This window comes from Chanos chanos, chromosome 4 (genome assembly GCF_902362185.1).
Source record: "Chanos chanos chromosome 4, fChaCha1.1, whole genome shotgun sequence".
NCBI lineage: Eukaryota > Metazoa > Chordata > Actinopteri > Gonorynchiformes > Chanidae > Chanos > Chanos chanos.
The window spans coordinates 43,768,472-43,788,500 of NC_044498.1; the positions used below are offsets into that span (position 1 = coordinate 43,768,472).

Consider the following 20,029-nt stretch of genomic DNA (forward strand, 5'->3'; position numbering starts at 1 on the left):
TTAACTTACAGACTTCAGTGAAACAAACTATACGATTGATTAAAGATAGGATGCACAAAGGAACGAGTTGGTTTGGTCTTTCTGTACTGTCAGAGCACTGGTTTGAATTCTCAGAGTAATGGTAATAAATGACCTTAGTGATGGATCTAGCCTCTAGAAAGTTAATTACGGTGTTTTGTTATTTCTGTGTAGTTACATGCTGTTAAATGTAATGAGTTGATTGTACCAAATGTTTCGATAATTTACAGGCTAGATAATGTTTCACAGACATTGGAATGGAGGCATTCGATTTAAACCAGTTAAGTATTCCAGGCCCCGTAGTTATGTGTAATGGTAAGATTCAGCAGTGACAGTCTTAGGGTGGGACCAGACCCAGTGTGACTGACTGCTGTTCCAAGGCCAGACAGAGAAACAGTCAGTCATTCTCATTAGATGGTGAACTGACCACTGCCAGCAGAGGCAGCTTTAAATTACAGACTTTGCATTAGATCTGGGAAGAGTAACCTCAAAATGACAAAAGCACAACTTCAAATAAAATATGAATTACAGGAGTAGCGGGAAATAAAGCATGCTGACAGGGTGTAATTTTGAGAGTCAACGTGGTTATGATTTACACAACTGGAATTATTTGGTGGCCTAAATTAGGGTCGTTCTTCTAGTAACTACCCCAAAAAAACCACCAGGGCAGACGAATAATCATACATTTAATCTTGTGATTAAACCATAATGTCAATACACGTCAATTTCCCCTACCAAAGCCATTATGTTAGCCCTCGAAGCTAAATGATTTGGGTAAGTGTGTCAAGCACAGTTTTAAATCTTATGTTGTTCGTTCATATACATACATAAGTCATTATGTCAGCTTGAGCCAGAAATGACAATCTATATATATGCTTAGGTTTAAGCAATGGATGCTGAATGTCACAGGATTCACGGGAGGGAAAGAAAGGTTTATTTTGCAGAAATGAGAAACATCATCCTTTAAATACAGCATTCACAGGTTTTCCTTCAAACCCCAAATGACTGAACTTTTTTCTTTTTTTTTTAAATATTCCTTGTTAATCTACGCCACAAGAAACCTGTATCCATAAATAGATGCTTCCACACTCATCTTGAACAACAGATAATGATCAGGTGACAAAAGGTATTCCTCAACCAGTTCCTGCGAAATACTTCTCCAGTCATAGACTTTTCTTGAAAAATATTTTTGGGATGCAGTGACTTCATTCAACTGTGTTTATTTTTGGAATTGACTCTAAGTGTTAAACTGACCTATATAAAAACGTTCAGTTAAATTTACACACAGAACTTGAGCCTTCATTCTGTACATTTCTTGTGCAGCTTTGGAAACTTTTATATATATATATATATATATATATATACACACATATACTATATATTGCATATATGTTCCTCCACCTTCAATCTATAAGTCAACCCAAATTGTGAAAAAAGATTTAGTCCACACTTTAAGTGCCTAAGAATGTAAAAACTATTAATTGTTTATGTTCATGTATATATTTAAATTAAACTGACATATAAATATACATATACATACATACATATATATATATATATATATATATATATACGTGTGTGTGTGTGTGTGTGTGTGTGTGTATATATATATATATATACACACACACACACACACACACACATACATACACATACATACAAACATATGTATATCTCAGTCTAATTTTTAAAGTCGTCAAACCAAAGCCCTTAATGACACAGTTCCTACTGTAATACTGATGCACACCAACTGTCTGGAGTAGAGGAAAAAAAGGAGGCATTCGCCAAGAAAAATATGTATAGTTTTAGCAGACACCGAAAGCCTTGTAAATCTCTCAACTTTACTTGTGCCAGATGGCATTAGACATTTTTTTTTTTTTTTTTTTTTTTTTTGTGCAGATAAATTACAAGTTTACAACAAAGGGGCAAAAAACAGAGACATGACTCCACTTAGGAGATGAAACCACTGTGTTAGTGTTATGCCAGTAACATCCTGATCTTAACTCACTTTATCTAATACAGGTGTCTGTTTTCTTCAAGTCTGGTCAAAAATAGTAAAAATCTTCTTCCAATGAAGAAACTCTGAGTCTGTTCTTACGTTCAAGCTTTGTGGTTTCCTGTCTGCTGATGCTTTATCATCACCATAAAAGCAGTATATCCACAGATCGAGGCACAAGACATTTACGTCAGCGTTCCTTCCGCGGGTACTGAAGAGTGTTTCGTACGTCCTGATTGGCTAAAGTGCTTTGAATGGCATGTAGGGGCACCATTCACTGCTTGAGCAGGTCTTTCAGGACGGCTCCGGCGCTGGCCTCCGCAGAGACCGGCACGGGCGTGAAGGTGGGCAGCGCGTCCGAAATAGGCTTCATTAGCAGGTGCCCTCCACTGCCCGGTCCACTAGTGCCAGCTCCACCTGGGTTCAACAGGGGCACAGCGGCAGAGCGAGGGGCTAGGAAGGGGTTGGACTCTCCAGCACGTTTGCCAGAGCCTGAAGCTCCTGTGGCAACACATAGAACAAAGTAACATTTCAGTATTAAAACATAAAGAGGTGTAACATAGTGGACTAAGCGTATGTGTGAAGTTCTTAAGTGTGATGCACAGATGGCAGTTTTGTTGAAGGATGTCAGTAATGGTAATAATACCTGCTGCTGATGCATTGGCAGTACTGCGACCAGGTGGAGGTGCACTAAGGGGCTTTATGTCATAGACAGGCAGTCTGGGAGCAGGCAGAGTAGGACTGGACTCCACCTCCAGGAACTTCACAAACATCTCAGAGAATGACTGCAAGTTAAGGACAACAATCAAACTCTTGACAGAGACAGAAGAGGTGTATGTGCGTGTGTGTGTGTGTGTGTTCAAAGAGCTGAGGTTCTCCACGTTCATGAGTGTACTTACCGAGTTGTGGAGCTGTGACTGTGTGGGTCTTTGGGGTGTGTTAGGAACACTCTGCACTGCCCTGCCTCCCAACCAGCTGGACACCCAGCCAGTGACTCCTGTCCGACTTTCATCCTCCAACATCTAACAGAGAGAAACAGAACGAGCAGAGAGCAAGGCTCAGATCAGGAACAAAAGTGACAGGAGACGAACAACTCCATTATCATACCTGCTTTATTTTACATTTCACCCACACTCCTGTCTTGGCATGACGTTTATGGCTCTATGTCTGCGATACGAAGTGTCAGCTATGAGGAAAGAGTCACATAATCGCTAACTGCAAAAATCCTAGGAAAACTATTCACTGATTGGACAGACCATAGCATACTGAAACTGAGACAAAAAAAAAAAAAAAGAAACTGGAATGGGAATGGGAAAAAAAAAATTTTGGCGCAAAAAAAAAAAAAGTAGAACAGCACAGTGTCCTAAAACAGTGGCACACTGAGTAGGAACCGGGCATAAATGAGACACATTGTGAACTCTTGAGAATGTCTCAGACCTTCATCCAAAAGAATTCTGCAGCAACAGTTTATGCTTAAAACCCCCACAACGAAAAATTACAGAGGAAAGGGGGCAGATACCACAACCGGGCAGACTTGGGGAAAGGGGGAAGGTTTTTTTGGGTCACAAAACATCTTTCAAAGTAAACACGGACATCTAGAGTGGAAATTTCAATAACCTGGTGTTGAAAATAAAAAATATATATATAAATAAATAAATAAAAACCGCTGTGGTCAGAGGCTGTGGATGGGAAGCAGAGGAGAAAAAAAAGAGCAATAAAAGAGGTCTTCAGAGGAGTTGTAATAGTTCTCCTGATCCTCCAATCTGTTTTGTTTTAGGACTGTTGGGTAATGCTCACTGAATACTTGGCCGAATTCCTGCGAGGCCCTGAGCCTGCCGGGGACTCTGAGTAAGGAAATGCTTTCGGAGAGGGGTTGGTCTGGGCCACTGCCTATTCCGTTTAAAAAGGCATCAGGCTCTTTCTGGGATCTGCAGTTTCAAGCTGACGCACACAGGGGAAGTGTTACTGTAAGAGTCTCAATGATTGTAAACTCTGGGCTTCCTATCAGCAGAGTGAGACCTACTGGGTTTCTGACAAAGATGTTGTAAAGCTCGCTGCAAATTCAGGCACAAACGTGAGCATATTCGGTCCTGCTGTGCTATTCTCAAGGGATTACTCTTAATTTTAAAATACTTACCCCTGACTCCCAAAGCCATGAAAGAGAGGCAAAAAATGTCTCAAGGGTATCCCTAACTCAATTTTATGTTAAAATGAACTTTTTAACAGGTGCAGCACAACCCTTTTTACTTTTTGAGTGTTTCTCCCTGCGTCCACCAAAGCTTACTCTGCAGCTGGGAATAAGAGACCCCACTAAAAGCATCCAAAGATGGAAACCCAGATATTTTGAGACTGAGAAAATAGAAATATTTGAGTTGGCAGACAGGCTTAACAACAAACTGACCCTACTTTGGTAATGCAGGCCTGCCATCTATGGCATGTTTCTCTGCCATGTCCAAAAAGTGTGTCTTGCTGTTATACACAAGCTGTTTTAACTGCCCTGAGGTTATCCCTCAGAAGATTCAGAAAAAGGACAGTCATCACTCTGGTATTTTGGGTCACTACTGGGGCACACATCAGCTCAAACCAATGATGACCAGTCACTGATTTGAAAAAGTGTTTTACATATTTAATAGAATTACATATCAAAGTTGAACTGAAGAGTGGAAACAGAACTTGTTCTATCCTGTCAGTGTCCTCTGGTGGGGGCCAAGAACAACTAATGGATCTTTAATAATATGAAGGAATGCGGGGTAATGGACAATGTGGTACAAAGGGAACTTATAAAATGAGTAAAATGATGACACATGCTATGTCAGCATAAGTGGAAGAACAAGCAGAACAGAATGACAGAAGAGAGGTTTTGGGAGGGTAACAAACAAGACAAAGAAGGACAATGAGAATGGTACGAAAGGAAGTGACGGAGCCGTACCTTATACGTGGGTTTTACGTTTAAATTATATTTTGATGTTTATTACACTGATAATAAAATCAAATATACTGTGTATATACATATATGTGGTAGTTTCACCTGGTTAACTTCATCTTTGTCCAGCCCAAGCACACTACCCATGAGTTTCAGAACTTCATGCCTCTTAGGACGTGGGGTGTGGAAGTAACCCAAGTATAGATTCCGCATGAGCACCCTGGAAGAGAGACAACCCCAAAAGTAAAAAAAAAAAAGAAAGAGAGAGAAATAGAATATGTTTAAAGTGCCACAAAAGGATTCACTTTTTTGTGTGGTTCCGAAAGCTCTCGTTTGTAAGTGACCTCCTTTTCGTAAAAATTATTAAAGTTTTGTCAGCCACTTTAGGGGCATTTACATTATAAATAAACACAGTCCCTTGGGAAGAAAACAGATTAAAGAAATGTCATATCACTGCGTGTTGTTGAACCTACTTGTCCACTTTGCCCTCCGTGCTGCTGAGAAGGTTCATTAACTTCTTCTGGGCCTCCTCCAGCATTTCCTGTCTTACATCCACTGCAAAATAAACACGGATATTTATGAACCCTATGTGATTTCACAGATGTCTGAAAAATACCTACCTTCCCCCGATATTGCTGACTTTCTCTGTGCGATTATGTCGCCTCTGCTATCGGTTCCGCGGTAGTTTTGGGGCACGCACGACTATTCAGTGGGTCCTCTATTTCAGGCTTTTCAAAGACTTATTTAGAAATCAAACAAACTTTACCCTAAGAGTCTGGACCTGAAGCAGCCATAACAAAGTGAGTCTGTGAACGAGTCTCATGATGTAATGATGAAAGAGGCCCCGTCTGAGGCTGATAACTTTAACGTTAAAGGCGACTTACAAACGTGGGAAATGGTTCCCAGAGGGATACTCTCCCTTTTTAATAAAGCAAACGATATTGTTTTAGGCTTTTCTGTAGTGATAAGCGAATGAATGCATTTGTGGTAAACGTGATGGAATTCCAGTTGTCGGCAGTGGGACTTTGGGTTTACTGTCTTAGGTAACACGTGGAAGAATGAGAAGGGAAAAAAAAGGGAAAATGAGTTATAAAAGCTTTGGTGTACGGAAAAAGAGGAGACCTCTCTCTACAAAAGGGTGAGACAAGAATGCAAAGCATCTATACCATCTTCAGTGTTGGCTACAGAGCACAGGAAAACTGAGCAACTAGGCTACACTCCAGGAACCAGGAACTTTAATGTAAGAAACTGATGAGTACGTGACAGTTCTGCTAATTATTTAGAGACCCATCTCATCAGCCATTTCAACTTGCATTCAGGCAGGCAGTAAAATCCACAAAATGAGGCCTGACGGTCTTTTGATTTTGGGTGGGTAAAAGAATGTTCTCTCTCTCTCTAGCATTTTATAATAAACATAAAAAGATAAGGAAATATTCTCCAAAGAAAAGTAATCTTGTTCAAAATTAAAGATTAATAAGAGACCACTGAGACATCGAACGGTTTTACTCAAAAAGTAGATTTCAAAAAGTACGTTATGTCTCCAGACCTAATAACTCCAATAGTCCTGTGCTGCTCACCTTCTCTCTTAAGCTGTTCAATCTGTTCCTCCTTCAGATCCAGCTGATCCGTTAGTCTTGAGGCTGACTCCAAAGCAGCATTGGCCTCCTCGAGGTTAATCTTAAACGAAAATGTTTTGACAAATTGAAAGGCAGATACAAGCCTAGCATTTTTATGAGAAAGAGCATTACTCACGATGTATCGTCTTACTAACAGAGACAAAAAAAAAAAAAAAGAGCGATAAACCGTTAGGCATGTTACGTCATTCTGAATGACCTCAGGGGCTATGAAAAGTCAGCGTTCGCTCTGACAGGGAAATAATAATAGTCTTTTCCCGGAGAGTATTGCCGCTCTGATGTGCGAGAGCGATAAAGATAACACTGGATTGCATGACGTACCTGCAGAGCTGAGGCCTTGTCTTCCAGTTTTTCTGCTTTTTTCCTCCATTCATCCTTCTCTTTTTTGAGCTTGTCTAGCTCTGCAGTATACATGGCTTTTTCCTCTATTGAAAGACAAAGCAAAATTGTGAAAATTAGTTTCAGAATAAAAATGAGCAGCCTGGGAACGAGGTAGTACAGCACTAGTGCTTCTGTTTTTTTTTTTTTTTAATTACCTATGCTTTCAATTCATATGATAATGTACTGAACAATGCTAACGCCACAGTCTAACTCAGGGGTGGGCAAATCCAGTCCTGGAGGGCCGGTGTCCTGCCGGTTTTTTGTTTTCACCTCTTAGCTACCTGTTGATTTTCACATTGAAAACAGGTGTGCATGCTCTTCAGCCAATCAGAGACTGTATTTAGTTGGTCTACAAGAAAAACAGCAGGACCCCGGCCCTCCAGGACCGGAATTGCCCACCCCTGGTCTAACTGGTCCGAAATTTTAAGAGAACACATACAGCTCAACCATACTGGTTCATATAAAGTTTTGGATTACTACAGTTGCATACCAACTAATAAAACTTAGAAACTTAGATGCAATTTCTAAGAGTTAAGCTTCAGTATTTCTGAGCACTGCCTGAGTTGTTAGGAAAGGGCAAGCACAATATTCGATCACAGAATTAAAATCACAAAGTGCCAACACTGGGATTTGTTTACATGTCCTTCAGCTTTAAGTGCGGTTCAAATGTGGTTTCGGAACCTAGCCTTCCATCAGAATGATGACATTCTTTGTGTCTCTGTGGACTCGCCTTGCTGAAATTGCTCTAGCACCATCTGCAGGTTGGAGAGGGACACTGCATACTGGTTGACCTGCTCCTGAGCAGCACGGAGCTGGATCAGAGCCTCATCCCTCTGCCTGATTGCTCCATTCAGCTGTTCCTGCAGAGACTCCACCTGCAGACTGGCTTGCTGACTGCAATCAAGGAGAACAATCAGGATAAGACTGACTTGGAGCCCATGGCAACACAAGAACAATACACAGTCAAAAAAAATTTCAAAATCACGGTCCTAAACAATTATTGTCAAAAAAGACAATATGTTCTCATACTATGCCCTTAGAAGTACCCCACATTTTTAAGGTTGTGTTTCACATAAATAAGCTTGACCAGTACGGAATTAACAAATCAAATCTTTACTTTTTCTCCATTAACACACCCAGATGTAATCTAACATTCTCAAAGTCCTGTTCAGGTTCTTATTCTGACAGAGTTATATGAGGTTCGGGTGGGACTGTCACTTACCTGGCATTCTCCACAGCACTGGAGGAGGATGCGAGCCTCTCGTCCAGCTGTGCCACCCTGCGTCTCAGCTCTGTCTCGCGGTCCTCTGCCGCAAGAGCTTCACGCGTGTACGAGTCCTCCACCTCCAACAGGTGATTCCGCAACCGCTCCAACTCCAGCTTCTGCCTCTGCTCCTTGTCTTTCACATGTTGTAGCTACGAACCAGCACAGGTTTTATGTCAGGTAGACGTGCGTATATGGGCATACCATATGTAAGTGAGAGAGTGGGAACTGATGGATCGGGTACCATGATTCAAATCAATCATAAATAATAATCCTCGGGGGGGTTTTAGTCTTACCTCGCTCTGCAGAGCTGAGGTCTCCATCTGCTTCTGTTTCAATGCCAGCATCACCTGGTCTCGCTCATGCTGGAAAGCCACGGCTTTCTCCTGCATAGACCTCACCTCATTAAGCAACTGGTTCAGCTCACCAGACTTCCCCTGAAACAGCACGACACATATTAAAGGTCTCACAACGTGACCAGGGAAATGCTGCAGTTGTGGTCTATGAGGAAGCTTTACTGTTTCGCGGATATTATTCCTTCTCCCTGCTACTTAAGAAAACACACCGAGATACATATCACGGCAAAATTATGACATTATAAAGGCATCCTTGCCATGACCAGATAACGGACAACTACAGGCATACTGAAATGACACATTTCTGACTTGAATTACTTTCCGCACATACTCACTTGCTCTCTGTCTTTCAGCATTTTCTCCATGGCTGCAGCCTTTTCGCTCATAGCCTTCGACTCAAACTCCCTCTCCCTTAACAACAGCGACACCTGCATGTTGGTCTCCTGCAGGGCCCGGAACTCGGACTCTTTCTCTCGGGAGCGTGCGGCAACAGCCTCGTTCTCCTCTTTCAGCTTCTTCACATCAAGCTCTAGGATCAGGGCACGCTCCTTCAGGTTGGTCACCGCCTGCTTCAGCACCTCATTATCATTCTCACGGTTACGTAGGGACTCACTCACCTTAAGCACACAAGGAAAATGTCAAGGAGATGACAAGTCACAAGGAACTAAAAGACAGGAAAACACATACACTCCCCCTTCAGAGGACGCACGTTTAAAACAAAGAGGAAGTATTTGTGTCAGGACCCTACGTTCTGCTTTAGCCAGTCAGTATGCAACTTCTATGTATGTGGGGTTTTTTTTGGGGGTTTTTTTTGCACCAATATTTGTAATGAAATAATTACAAACCCTTGAATTTTTGACTCACTCACCTGGCTGAGTTGGTCTCCCTTGGTCTTGATAAGCAGGTCTTTTTCCCTGAGGGAACGCTGGAGGGTCTCTATTCTCTCTCGAGCCTGGCGGAGTTCCTCTGCGTGCCCTCTCTGCTCGCTCTCTGACGCAGATGCGGAGTTTGAGAGCCGATGGTTGTTCTCCTGCAGGGTTCGAATCATTGCCTCTCTCTCTGCCACCAGACTACGAAGGGACTCAAGCTCTCGCTGTAAGCCTTCATCTTGAGCCAGAGGTGCCCTCTCCTCATGGCTTGGAGGTTCAGCAGCTACAAGAGGCTGGGTAACCTGGGCAGCCATTGCAGCACCCACCGGGTCTTGTGCCACGCTGTCCAGTTTTCCAAGCAGGACGTCTTTGGTATTACTGAGCTGGCTGATGGTCTGCTGGACCTGAGCAAGCTCTTGACTGAGGTAACCAAGCTTCTTCTCCTTCTGTTCATAGTTCTGGATGAGCCGAGCATAGTCCGCAGAGAGCTTGGAGCTACAGTCGCTGTCTGCAGAGATCTGACCCTGCAGCTTTAGCAGCTCCTCCTGCAGTTGTGCTGACTCATGTTGCATGTTTTTCACTGTGGTGATCACCTGTTGCTTCCATTCATCCATCTTCTTCACCTGCTGCTTCAATGTGTCCCGTTCTTGCAACAGTTCCTCGAACTGGTTGCTGCTCACACCACCTGAGCCACTGCCACCCGAGTCGCCGCCAGATGACTGGAGGACGGTGACCAGCGTCTGACACTTCTGCGTCAGGGCATCGATCTCAATGTCCTTTTCTCTGATGATTCGGGACAAGTTCTGGATGGTCTCACGGAACATCTCTTGGCTGCCCGAGGGGTCGCTCATGGTGGACAGCCGCTGATTCTCCTGTTGCAGCTTTAGTAAGGCAGCCTCTTTACCTGCAACGATGTCCATGATACGGTGGTAATCAGAGCGAAGCTGGCTGTTCTCTCTAGTCTTCTCATTGAGCACAGCCAGGACTTGTTCTCGTTCAACAGCGTATGCCTGCAGCTGTTGCTGGAGGAACAACACATCCTGACTGTGCCCACCAGAGACGCGTGCATGCAGTGCTTGGATTTCCAAGTCCTTTTGCATCACCATCTGTGAGAGTTTTCCTAACTCATCTCGAGACACGACCAGCTGATCTAGCTGCTTGGTCAGAGACCGGTTCTTCTCGTTCAACTGGGAGATCTCAGTCTCCTTCTCCTTGATCCCTTTAACCAGCTTCTCAATCTCCACCTTTGACAGGTCGTGCTTTTCATTACCGTTCTCACCGCTGAGCGACTGGGTCTTGTCTTCTTGCAGGATTTCCACTTCTTGTGTCGAAGGGGACTGCAGGGTACCCTGGCCCTGTATGCTCAGCACTTCAACTTTCTCCTGAAGTTGGGCGATTTCTTCATCCTTAGTGCTGATTAACCTTTCATAATTGAGCGAGCTCTGTTCGTGTCGTGAACGTGCTTGCTCGAGCTCGCTCTGCTGCATCTGCAAAGAATGCTGAGACTGCAAGATCGTTGCTCGCTGCTCTTCCACCGTTTTCCTCAGAGCTTGCGCCTCCTCCTCTAGACAATCTCTGGCAGCCTTCAGCTGGGCGACTTCTGTCTCCAGTTCTGTGATGATGTCCAACGTCCTTGGCTCAGACATTGGCTGCGGCCTGCTCTGTTGGTCCTTCAGTCGGTCAATTTCCTCCTTGAGGTGGCTGTTCTCCTCTTTCATGGCACCCAGCTGCTTGTCTCTCTCTTCCACGGTCCGCCTGATGAAATCGCTTTCCTGTGTTGCCTGCAACACCTTCTCCTCCAGTTCCTTCTGTGTGTCCGCAGCCTGGGCTTTCAGCTTCTCTATGAAGGAATCTTTCTCCTGCAAGAGTTCTGTGAGCTGTTTCTGTCCCGCCACAGTAATGTCTAGCATCTCACTGGTGTCCTTGTGGTCAGCCACCATCTGGTCGATCTCACGTCTCAGCTTGGCAATTTCTAGATCTTTCTCTTGGTTGAGCTTAACCGCTCGTTCGTGTTCCGTCTGCAGCGCGGACGCATCCATCGAGCGGGCTCGCGTCAACTCCTCGATAGTTTGCTGGTACTGTTTGGTCTGGTCTGTAAGTCGCTTCTCTACCTGTGTCAGCTCCGTCTCCAGCTGGCCCTTCTCCAGCTTCAGAGCCTCGATGCGCGTGTCCTTTTCCAATACCGTTCTACTGAAGCCAGCCTGGCCGTCTCGAGCCTGCGCGTCCAGTTCGTCCATTTTGCCCTGGGCCTGAGCTTTTTCGTCTCTTAGTTTCCTGTTCTCGATCTTTAACTCGTAGTCTTCTGCTGTCACTTTTTCATATGAAGCCTTCAGCTCTGCCAGCTCTTTCTTGATCTTCTGCAGCTCTTCGTCCTTCTCCTCTAGCACTTTCTCCTGCTCCTCTGCCAGGTCGCCTTCGTCCCTGACGTGACTCACTTGCTCCTTCACGGAAGCGAGTTCAGTTTCCTTCTCTTGCAACGTCCTCTTTAGATCCGAGTTCTCCCGCCGTGCCTCCTGACCAAGCTCCTGTGCCTTGCTCAATTTGTCCTTGAGTTCCTTCACTGACGCCTCCAGCTGCCGTTTGCCCATGTGGAGATCATTGAGAGTAAAGGCACTCTGGCTGAGTTTCTCTTTCTGAGCCTCCAGCTCCTCCTGCAGCGCCCTCTTCTGCTCACAGGAGGCACTGAGCTCTGACTGCAGACGAGCTGCTTGTGCCTCTGCCTCAGACCTCTGCGAAGAGAGCTGATCCTTCATCGAGATCAAATGCTGAAAGAGATAGAAAGCGATGCCGTTAAAACAGTCTCGATTATTCTGTCCTTATGCAAGATTCTGAGTGATTTTGCAAAAAAGGAGACATGTTCATAGTAAGTTCTTAAATCCACTTTGCTGCGGATCACCGATAGATAACATCTAACTACAATGCTCATATAGCAGAGCTACGCTCAGTCCATTAAAACAGAAAAAGACAACCTCATTATTTCAAATGCTACTTTATAACATTCTCAGAACTTTTAAAAAGGTCTCAAATGTACTGCTATACAGAAATCTAGAGCTAAGACAAACCTGTGTAGCCTCTTGATTTTGTCTGTCCAGTTCCTCCAGTTCACCAGTGAGTGTTTCTATGTCTGCATGGGCCTGTTTTAGTGCCTTCTCTCTCTGTTCCAGCTGAACCAGGAGATCTGATACGTCATGCTTCAAGTCTGCAGCTCCATCCGCCTCACACGTGCTAACTCTCTCCTCTTCTGCAATACGTAGTCTGTCCAGTAACAGTGACTGAAAGACACACATTCAGAATTAGTGAAAAAAATATTTCATGATATACTGATTAAATCTAGCATCATATATTAACCTAAAAGACCTATTTTTTGGAAAGTTCTAGTTAGTTAGAATGAACACTTTAAGATGGAACAACGCATTATCTTGGCTTGACAAAGATACTTTTCCAAACCAATATTTCATATAGCTGTTTGTTTACACTTATTGTTTACATGACTTTGAATTAGCACAAAAGTTCACCAAACATTTTTTGAGAATTCTGCACAAATCGAGATGGCAAAAATAAACCTTTTCCTTTTCCATTTCCTCCTTCTCTTTCCTCAGCGCATCAATGATAGTGTTGAGCTCTAAAATGTCAGCATGTTCAACTTCTGCCTTGGATCCACTCTGATTAACAAGCAGAGAAAAACAAACACAAGAATAAACCGTCAAACATCACCAGGATGGCGGGCCAGTATAACTGAATTACATTTTGTAAGCAGACTAACCTCATTAAGACTCTTTAATGTGGCAATCTCTTTCTCTGCCCCTAAGAAATAGACAACATGATTGCAATCAAATCCAAAAACACAAATTATACAACATAATGTAGAGATGACATGGAGCGAAATGGACAAATTAAGGATGTCCTGGAACTTAATTCTTTGGTCTGACTTTATTTGATAATAACACTGATAATCAATCATATGTCTAAAACACTGATGTTTAACAAATTCACCACAGTCGCAATACAGCACACAGAACTGATGGTACAAGGAAGGTACAACCGATTGGTTGAACTAGCAAAAGAGCAGATGTCGGCTACCTGCCAAGGCCTTCCTTAGTGCCTGGATCTCACTTTCCTGCTGGGCTCTGAGCATGGCTTTGCCCTCCTGCTCCTGCACACGCGTCTGTAGTTCGTTCACAGAGCTCTGGAGACGGCTGTAGTTCTGCAGCAGTTCTGCGTTTTCTGCCCGCGCCTCCTCCTTCTCTCTCTCCAGCGTTGCCCTCTGTTGCGCTGCCTCCTCCAACTGGTCCTGCAGGGATTTGATGGTATTCTGAAGTTCCAGGAATTTAGATGAGTTTTGAGGTGTGGTGACCGCCTCACCTCCATCTGGGGAGAGAAGTGAAATGAGGAGACTCAAAAACATGCTACTCAGACAATATGGAATGGTATTCCTGCGTTTGACAAACACACACCTGAAGAACAACTGGATTCCTAAAAAAAGCTCCTAACAATAGAAACCATAGTTTTTGGGGTTAATCTGACCCATAAGACAACCATAAAATAGGCTGATCCCAGTTAAGTGTGTGGGCCCGAGACCACTGCCCTCACCAATAATAAGCAGATTTAACTAATTAGAGTTCAGTCAATCCTCCTCACCACTCTGAATCTGTTCCTCTAGCTCCTCAATCCGCTCCTCGTATTCTGCAAGCTCTTCCCGGTGCCTCCGTGTGATGTCAGCTAACTTCTGCCGCTGGGCGTCCTGTAACACGGCTAGCTCATGCTGGTGCTCGTCTACTTCTCGTCCCATCCTTTCGCGCAGCTCCTGCATTCACAGTGCACAAAGCAGAGTTCACATTGAGCCACTGATCGCTGACAGAGCTCTGACCATGTTCACAAAACCAAAGGCTCCACCGCACGGGCTATGGGTACACTAATCAACAAGATTGTTTTGTCGTAAACCTTTAGAAATTATTTCCTACTTTTCCTCTGCATGAGAAAGGCTTCATATGTATATCAGAGAAAGACTAAGCCTCTCATTTCTTGTAAGTTCCACCATATTGTGTATTTTCTCACCTTGATTGTTCTCTGAAGTTTTAATATTTCTCCCTGGTCACCATTTTCTGCTCCCGGTGCTTTAGATGCCTAGAACCCAAATAAGAGTCAACCTGTGATTCTCATCGGCGGCTCTGAACAGCCTTGACTGTAAGACATACATTGCTGTCCACATTGCCAGAACGTGGTCATTAATCAGTGTAGTACATAGGGATCCACTGGGTTTACTGCAAGCACTGCACTTACATTAAGAGGACTGATTGAGAGAGAGGGATGGATCAACACAGATAGCACCAACGATACAGTACACAGCATTAACAAACAGTGTTAACAAACAGATTTTATACCATTCGCCTCCAGTGGGCCACCTCTGACTCTAGGCGATGCACCTCACTGGACAGGCGGTTGATTTCTTGTTGGGACCAGATGACATCACTGAGGTCCATTTCGTCACCGTGGAAACCCTGGTGTGTGCCCGACGCCTGGGACAGATAGGAGGATGAGGTTGTGGTGGTGGCAGCCGTGCTAATAGGAAGCACAGCGGGACTGGAGCTCGAGGAGGCGACAGCACTCTGAGCAGAGCGTTGAAGCTTTTGAACCTCCTCCTGTAGGGCGCTCTGCCTTGCTTTGAGATGACTGATCTCCACCTACACACACACACGCACACACACACACACACACACACAAAAAAAGCAGCAATACTGGAGATGATTCCCTGCAACACTGGAAATATCAGCCATGTCTCTTTCATACCCCCTGTCATACCTCTCTCTGCTGCAGTTGGGTTCTGTACTCAGCAGACTGCTGCTTAACCTGAATCTCAGAGGCTTCCAGTTTCTCCTCCAGCTCAGCGTGGATTTTTCGTAAGCGCTCATACTGTTACACACAAATGTACACCCACACACACACACACGGGCGCACACATACACAACCATACAAACAAAACAAACACACGTAAATTTTGCATTCTCAAAACGTAATTTAACAGTGACACATGACAAAAGAATATATATATTTCTCCTGATGTTGTAACAATTAGGCCACTAGCCTAACTGCAAATACACTGGGACTGAGGAGTATTACAGAATAATGACGAACACTGACAAAATATTAAAGAGTTTGAACAGTCATATCCCAACAAGATTAATAAGATCATGCCCACTTCTGGTGAAGAGGATTAAAGCAAACCTCAGATTTTTGAGTGGCATATGCAGTCTCCAGGTCCTGCAGCTTTGAATTGGAGACCTGAAGCTCAGTGGCAGCATCTGACAAATCAGACAGCAGAAACAGATGCCATATCACTCACCACTCCCATACATACCAGCACACATACATATCTATTAATAAAACCATCACACCCTAAAGTAATTCAGCTGTAACCCATATTCTAGACTTACACCACCAAACTATCCATGATCCATAATCTATCGTTTAATAAAGAGATAAGGATAATAATACTGTTAAACAAATGCCAAAATATCAGACATGCAGATTAACAAAAAGCAGCCTTTCTATCAACTGCTGCATGAGAACACTATTAGTGTATTCTTTTTGCGTAAGTGAAAATACTAAACATTTTATAAGCAGTAGTGAACACACAGCAACAGTGAGTACAACAACACAGGTAGTGAGCACAGCGAGGCTAATTGTGCCTTTAAATGCCAGGATTCCAGTGGAATGTGATATTCTGGAACTAGGTTAGATGTTTATCACTCCAGCTATGTAGCAGATTCGGTGACCAGTGCATGTGACACCCACACACCACTGACTTAGCTACACAAACTTCACATGACAGTTAGGCCAAAATTAAACAAAACACACAACGGTCAGCATTATGTGCCTGCAAGCTAAGCCACTTGCTCACATGGACTAGGTAACAGATTACATAAGTACGCATTAGCGTGTAAGTGAACGGATTAGATACAGTTTGAATGGATGGGCAAATCCACAACTCAACATCATGTCCACTGAGACGCTGCTGAAAATCATCTGTAGGTCTGCTGGAACCCACAGCATAAGTGCTCACAACTTTGACTCAACATGTCCATTTCATCCAAATAACAGTGACAATAACTTCCCAGGCAAGACAACTGGAACATATAACAGATATTGAATTCTTCTTCTGAAAACACACTCTCTTCATACTCTTTACTGTTCATGGTATATGTAAATGAGAACTTTGGAACCCTCTCACAGTAGGGAGAGATTCCTAACATTTATCTGTTTTTTTGCTCTGCTGGAATGGGATGTTCAAAGTTCTCAGACAATACAGTCCATGTGGTCACCCTGCCATTCACGATGACTAACACTGTGTTTGCTTTGGATAGTACAACTCTGTTCACACTGAATGACAAACTGTGGATGCCTTTAATGGCTCAAAAGCTGATTAATTCCCTCTCTGTCCTCCTAGCTAAACCAGTGGTGAATGAACCGTCAGACACTCAAAGGATGAGCAACACTGTCACCTGTCTGGACACAGTAGGGAAACTGAAAAACACTCAGCAGAAGAAAGAAACTACAAACTGCTGGATTTGTTACTGATCATGCTTATAGTGAGGTCTCTGTATCTCTAACAATCGGGGAGTGGTATGTTTCAGGATGTGTGGAAGGATGCGAATTGCTAAGAGGTATATGCTTCTTTCAGTTTTACGGGGCCATTTTGGTGGTCTTGAAATAATACCATACAAATGGTGTGTAAGGAATAATGTGACAGGTCACCTTACAAAAGAATTACCAGTAACACAGCAATAGTTCAAGTTTAAAGTATAAAGTGAGTAGCATACATTATAGAATTTCGTGCTACTTGCTCTAATAGTACAGGACCAGATCCCGAACAAGAAATTCTACAGTGATACACAGCTGCTCCACTTAGAATCACAAATGAAAATGGCACACTAATATATGGAAATCTAATCTTCGAGTATAAGCATACAATAGAGTAATCAACATTACCTATGCGTAAACTTAACACTTAAAACAGCTCATATGACATCACAGGGTTGTCAAAAGTTGTCTGTCAACACTCACCTCCGACTTCTTCTGCACCTTCGAGCAGAATATCTTTGGTGAAATTAGATATTTGCCCGGTGAAGGAGGATAAACTTCCCCCAACCTGGCCAAGAGACTGGCCCAACCCTGAGCCGAGACCACCTAACCACGATGACATCGTCAAGAAAATGTAATATAATTTAAAAGGCCGAACAGGGAAGCTGAAAGACTAGCAATGCTAACTGGCGAACAACGACCCCGTCCCACTTCAGTACAATACACGGTCGTACACATGGACGAGTCTGCTCCGTGTGACTTTCGGCTTTAAGCCCCGACAAACTTTCGTCTTATATGGTCCCAAATCAAGTGTTGTCGTATTGTTAATTCCACGTAGTGAGAGGTACTCGGTGAAAATCGAGTCGAAGTTCGGTGTTTCAACCCGTAGCTGAGGTTGATAACTCCAGCTGGTTATTTATACCGCCTCTAGTCACAGTTACAGAAAAAAACATAAACGGCGCGTTAAATAATCCACATTACATCCATTGGATCTAATGAGACATTCCCACGCGTTTGCTCTGCGCCATGTCGCGTAAACCATCTTCAATAACTTTGTTTTGGTTAGCTCCCTGACCCATTAGTGCCACCTCGACCGCAGCCATCACATCGGTGCAAAATCGTCAGAGGATACGTGGACAGCAGAAAAGCATTGTGGGACACGGCGAGACGAACATTAGTATTTTTTTTCCGACTGTTGGCTGAACAGCGACACAGCTGGTTACAGTTCATACTTAACTAAAAGAAATAAGAACGTGGTCGCGGTAATGAATCATTTTTGTTCACGTTTACTGCAGTGTGGTTGTCAGCCGTACTAACAGCGTGTTACAGCTTCGTACCAAGCTTTCACCCCCATTGAGTGTACGTCTGTCACTCGCATATCATAACCAGAAATCGAGCTTGCGTATTTAGATCTGCTCAAGAGCCTGTTTGAGAGCGCTGATACGGTGGTTTACACAATACGACAAGACTGAAGCTTCATCTCAGATTGATGGAATGTTTGCAGCACGGCAGGTGCAGGACAATGGATTATGATAAACTGTATAATTTTTCTTTTGTTACTATAATAAAGCTGTATTTTACGCTACCCTGCTTACTCTGGTATAGGCCAATTATTTGTGTGTGTGTGTGTGTGTCTTTTGACTGTGTCTGTGTGTGACCACTCCATCTCTCCTACAGTAATGTTTTTAGACAGTATACTGATTTAGTACATCCATTATTACACGTATATGTAATATGCTGTGCCTGTATATTTATATGTGTTCAAAATAACTAAAAATAATTGCCAGGCTTTCACAGCTCTTGAGGCACTATTTAGGTAGGTCCTGTAGTCAGCTACAACAGATTTCAATGGACTGGTATCTGACATCCCGAGGAATAACTTTCTGGCAAAACAAAATATGACTAACCCAGAACCAGAGCTGATGACAGACAGGAAAGTAAGTGTAAGTGGTAAAGATGTGAAGGACCAAATTTTTTCCCCCTAGGAACCACTGCCACCACTCCTGGTGTTATCCAATCTTCATCCCATCATGAGGTGAGTTACTGTAACCAAAGCTGGAACAGGACAGGATTTGGCATAGACAGCTGCCTTGCCTGGTATCAACAGTATAATGGTGTCAGGGACTATTTCCTTAGGTCTCTTAATATCAGCTGAGAAACATTTTACTGCCACTGCACACCTGAATATTTTTGCTGAACAGATGCATCTTCTCATGACTATAGGTTACCCTTTGTTACACTTATAGTGCCATTATCACAAAGCATGTTTTGTCTCACTGAGTTGTTCATACCAAGGATAAGTTTCTCATACGACAAATGTTCTACAGCAACTGTGCAGTGGCATTGTATCAAAATTGACCAATATCCTTGTGAACTGTTGCATTGTAGAACTCGTGCTTCAAAGAATCCTGACAGTTCTGGAGTCAAGGGACCCCTGACCTGCTACTTGAATAGTGTACCTAAAAAATTGGTCTCCAAGCATAAACAAAACGTTCAACATGATCAGTATCTGACTATTAAAGTCATTGTTATGCCATTATAAAATATTGTAAGTAGGTCTACAAAAGATGAAGACATCTGATAGCAGTCAATCTAATGCTCTCCTGCAATTTCTGTTGGCACCTATACTTATTTATCAAGCGAAAACAACTTCTTGTTACATAGCCAAGAGAAATCATCAAGGATGCCATTTGAACATGCCCACTGAGCATTTCAACACTACAAATCAGACTTTTACTCGTTCATTATTACATAATAATGCTGTTTCTGGAAATGAATACAAAAGTTGTGTCCTTGACAAAATGTCACTGTGAAATCCTGAAGAGCTTTTTAAGTATTTATTTTGGTTTCACAGATGTATAAGGTACAGTACACAGTGTTGTATATTGTAATGCACTCCAACAGGAGAGCTATCCCTTTCATCCTGGAGAAGCTGACAAGTGATTGACAGCTGAGGGTGATGGTAGAATTCAGTGCCCAGTCATGCATGATTAGAGACAGGTCCTTTGCA

General features: G+C 43.3%; 1 protein-coding gene across 1 annotated transcript; it reads right to left on the reverse strand.

Moving 5' to 3' along the window:
- Positions 1–1,673: 1,673 nt before the first annotated feature.
- trip11 (thyroid hormone receptor interactor 11) lies at positions 1,674–18,113 on the reverse strand. The gene is made up of 22 exons (XM_030771770.1): positions 17,503–18,113; positions 15,664–15,740; positions 15,241–15,351; positions 14,823–15,122; positions 14,497–14,565; positions 14,080–14,245; positions 13,522–13,809; positions 13,205–13,245; positions 13,005–13,103; positions 12,504–12,713; positions 9,441–12,206; positions 8,908–9,189; positions 8,513–8,653; positions 8,175–8,368; positions 7,683–7,846; positions 6,893–6,996; positions 6,515–6,614; positions 5,411–5,492; positions 5,043–5,157; positions 2,914–3,036; positions 2,661–2,799; positions 1,674–2,515 (listed from the first exon to the last, which is right to left on the reverse strand). Exons 1-22 carry the CDS (start codon positions 17,639–17,641, stop codon positions 2,289–2,291), a joined length of 5,937 nt encoding a protein of 1,978 aa, XP_030627630.1. The 5' UTR covers positions 17,642–18,113; the 3' UTR covers positions 1,674–2,288.
- Positions 18,114–20,029: the final 1,916 nt, after the last annotated feature.

Bases quoted from the DNA above. Each gene is read 5' to 3' on its own strand.
- trip11 (XM_030771770.1), bottom strand. From the start codon at position 17,641: ATGTCATCGTGGTTAGGTGGTCTCGGCTCAGGGTTGGGCCAGTCTCTT. The intron at 5,158-5,410 runs GTAGGTTCAACA...TCTCTCTTCCAG, and splicing joins ACGGAGGGCAAAGTGGACAA to GGTGCTCATGCGGAATCTAT. The intron at 3,037-5,042 runs GTGAAACTACCA...TCTCTCTGTTAG, and splicing joins ACAAAGATGAAGTTAACCAG to ATGTTGGAGGATGAAAGTCG.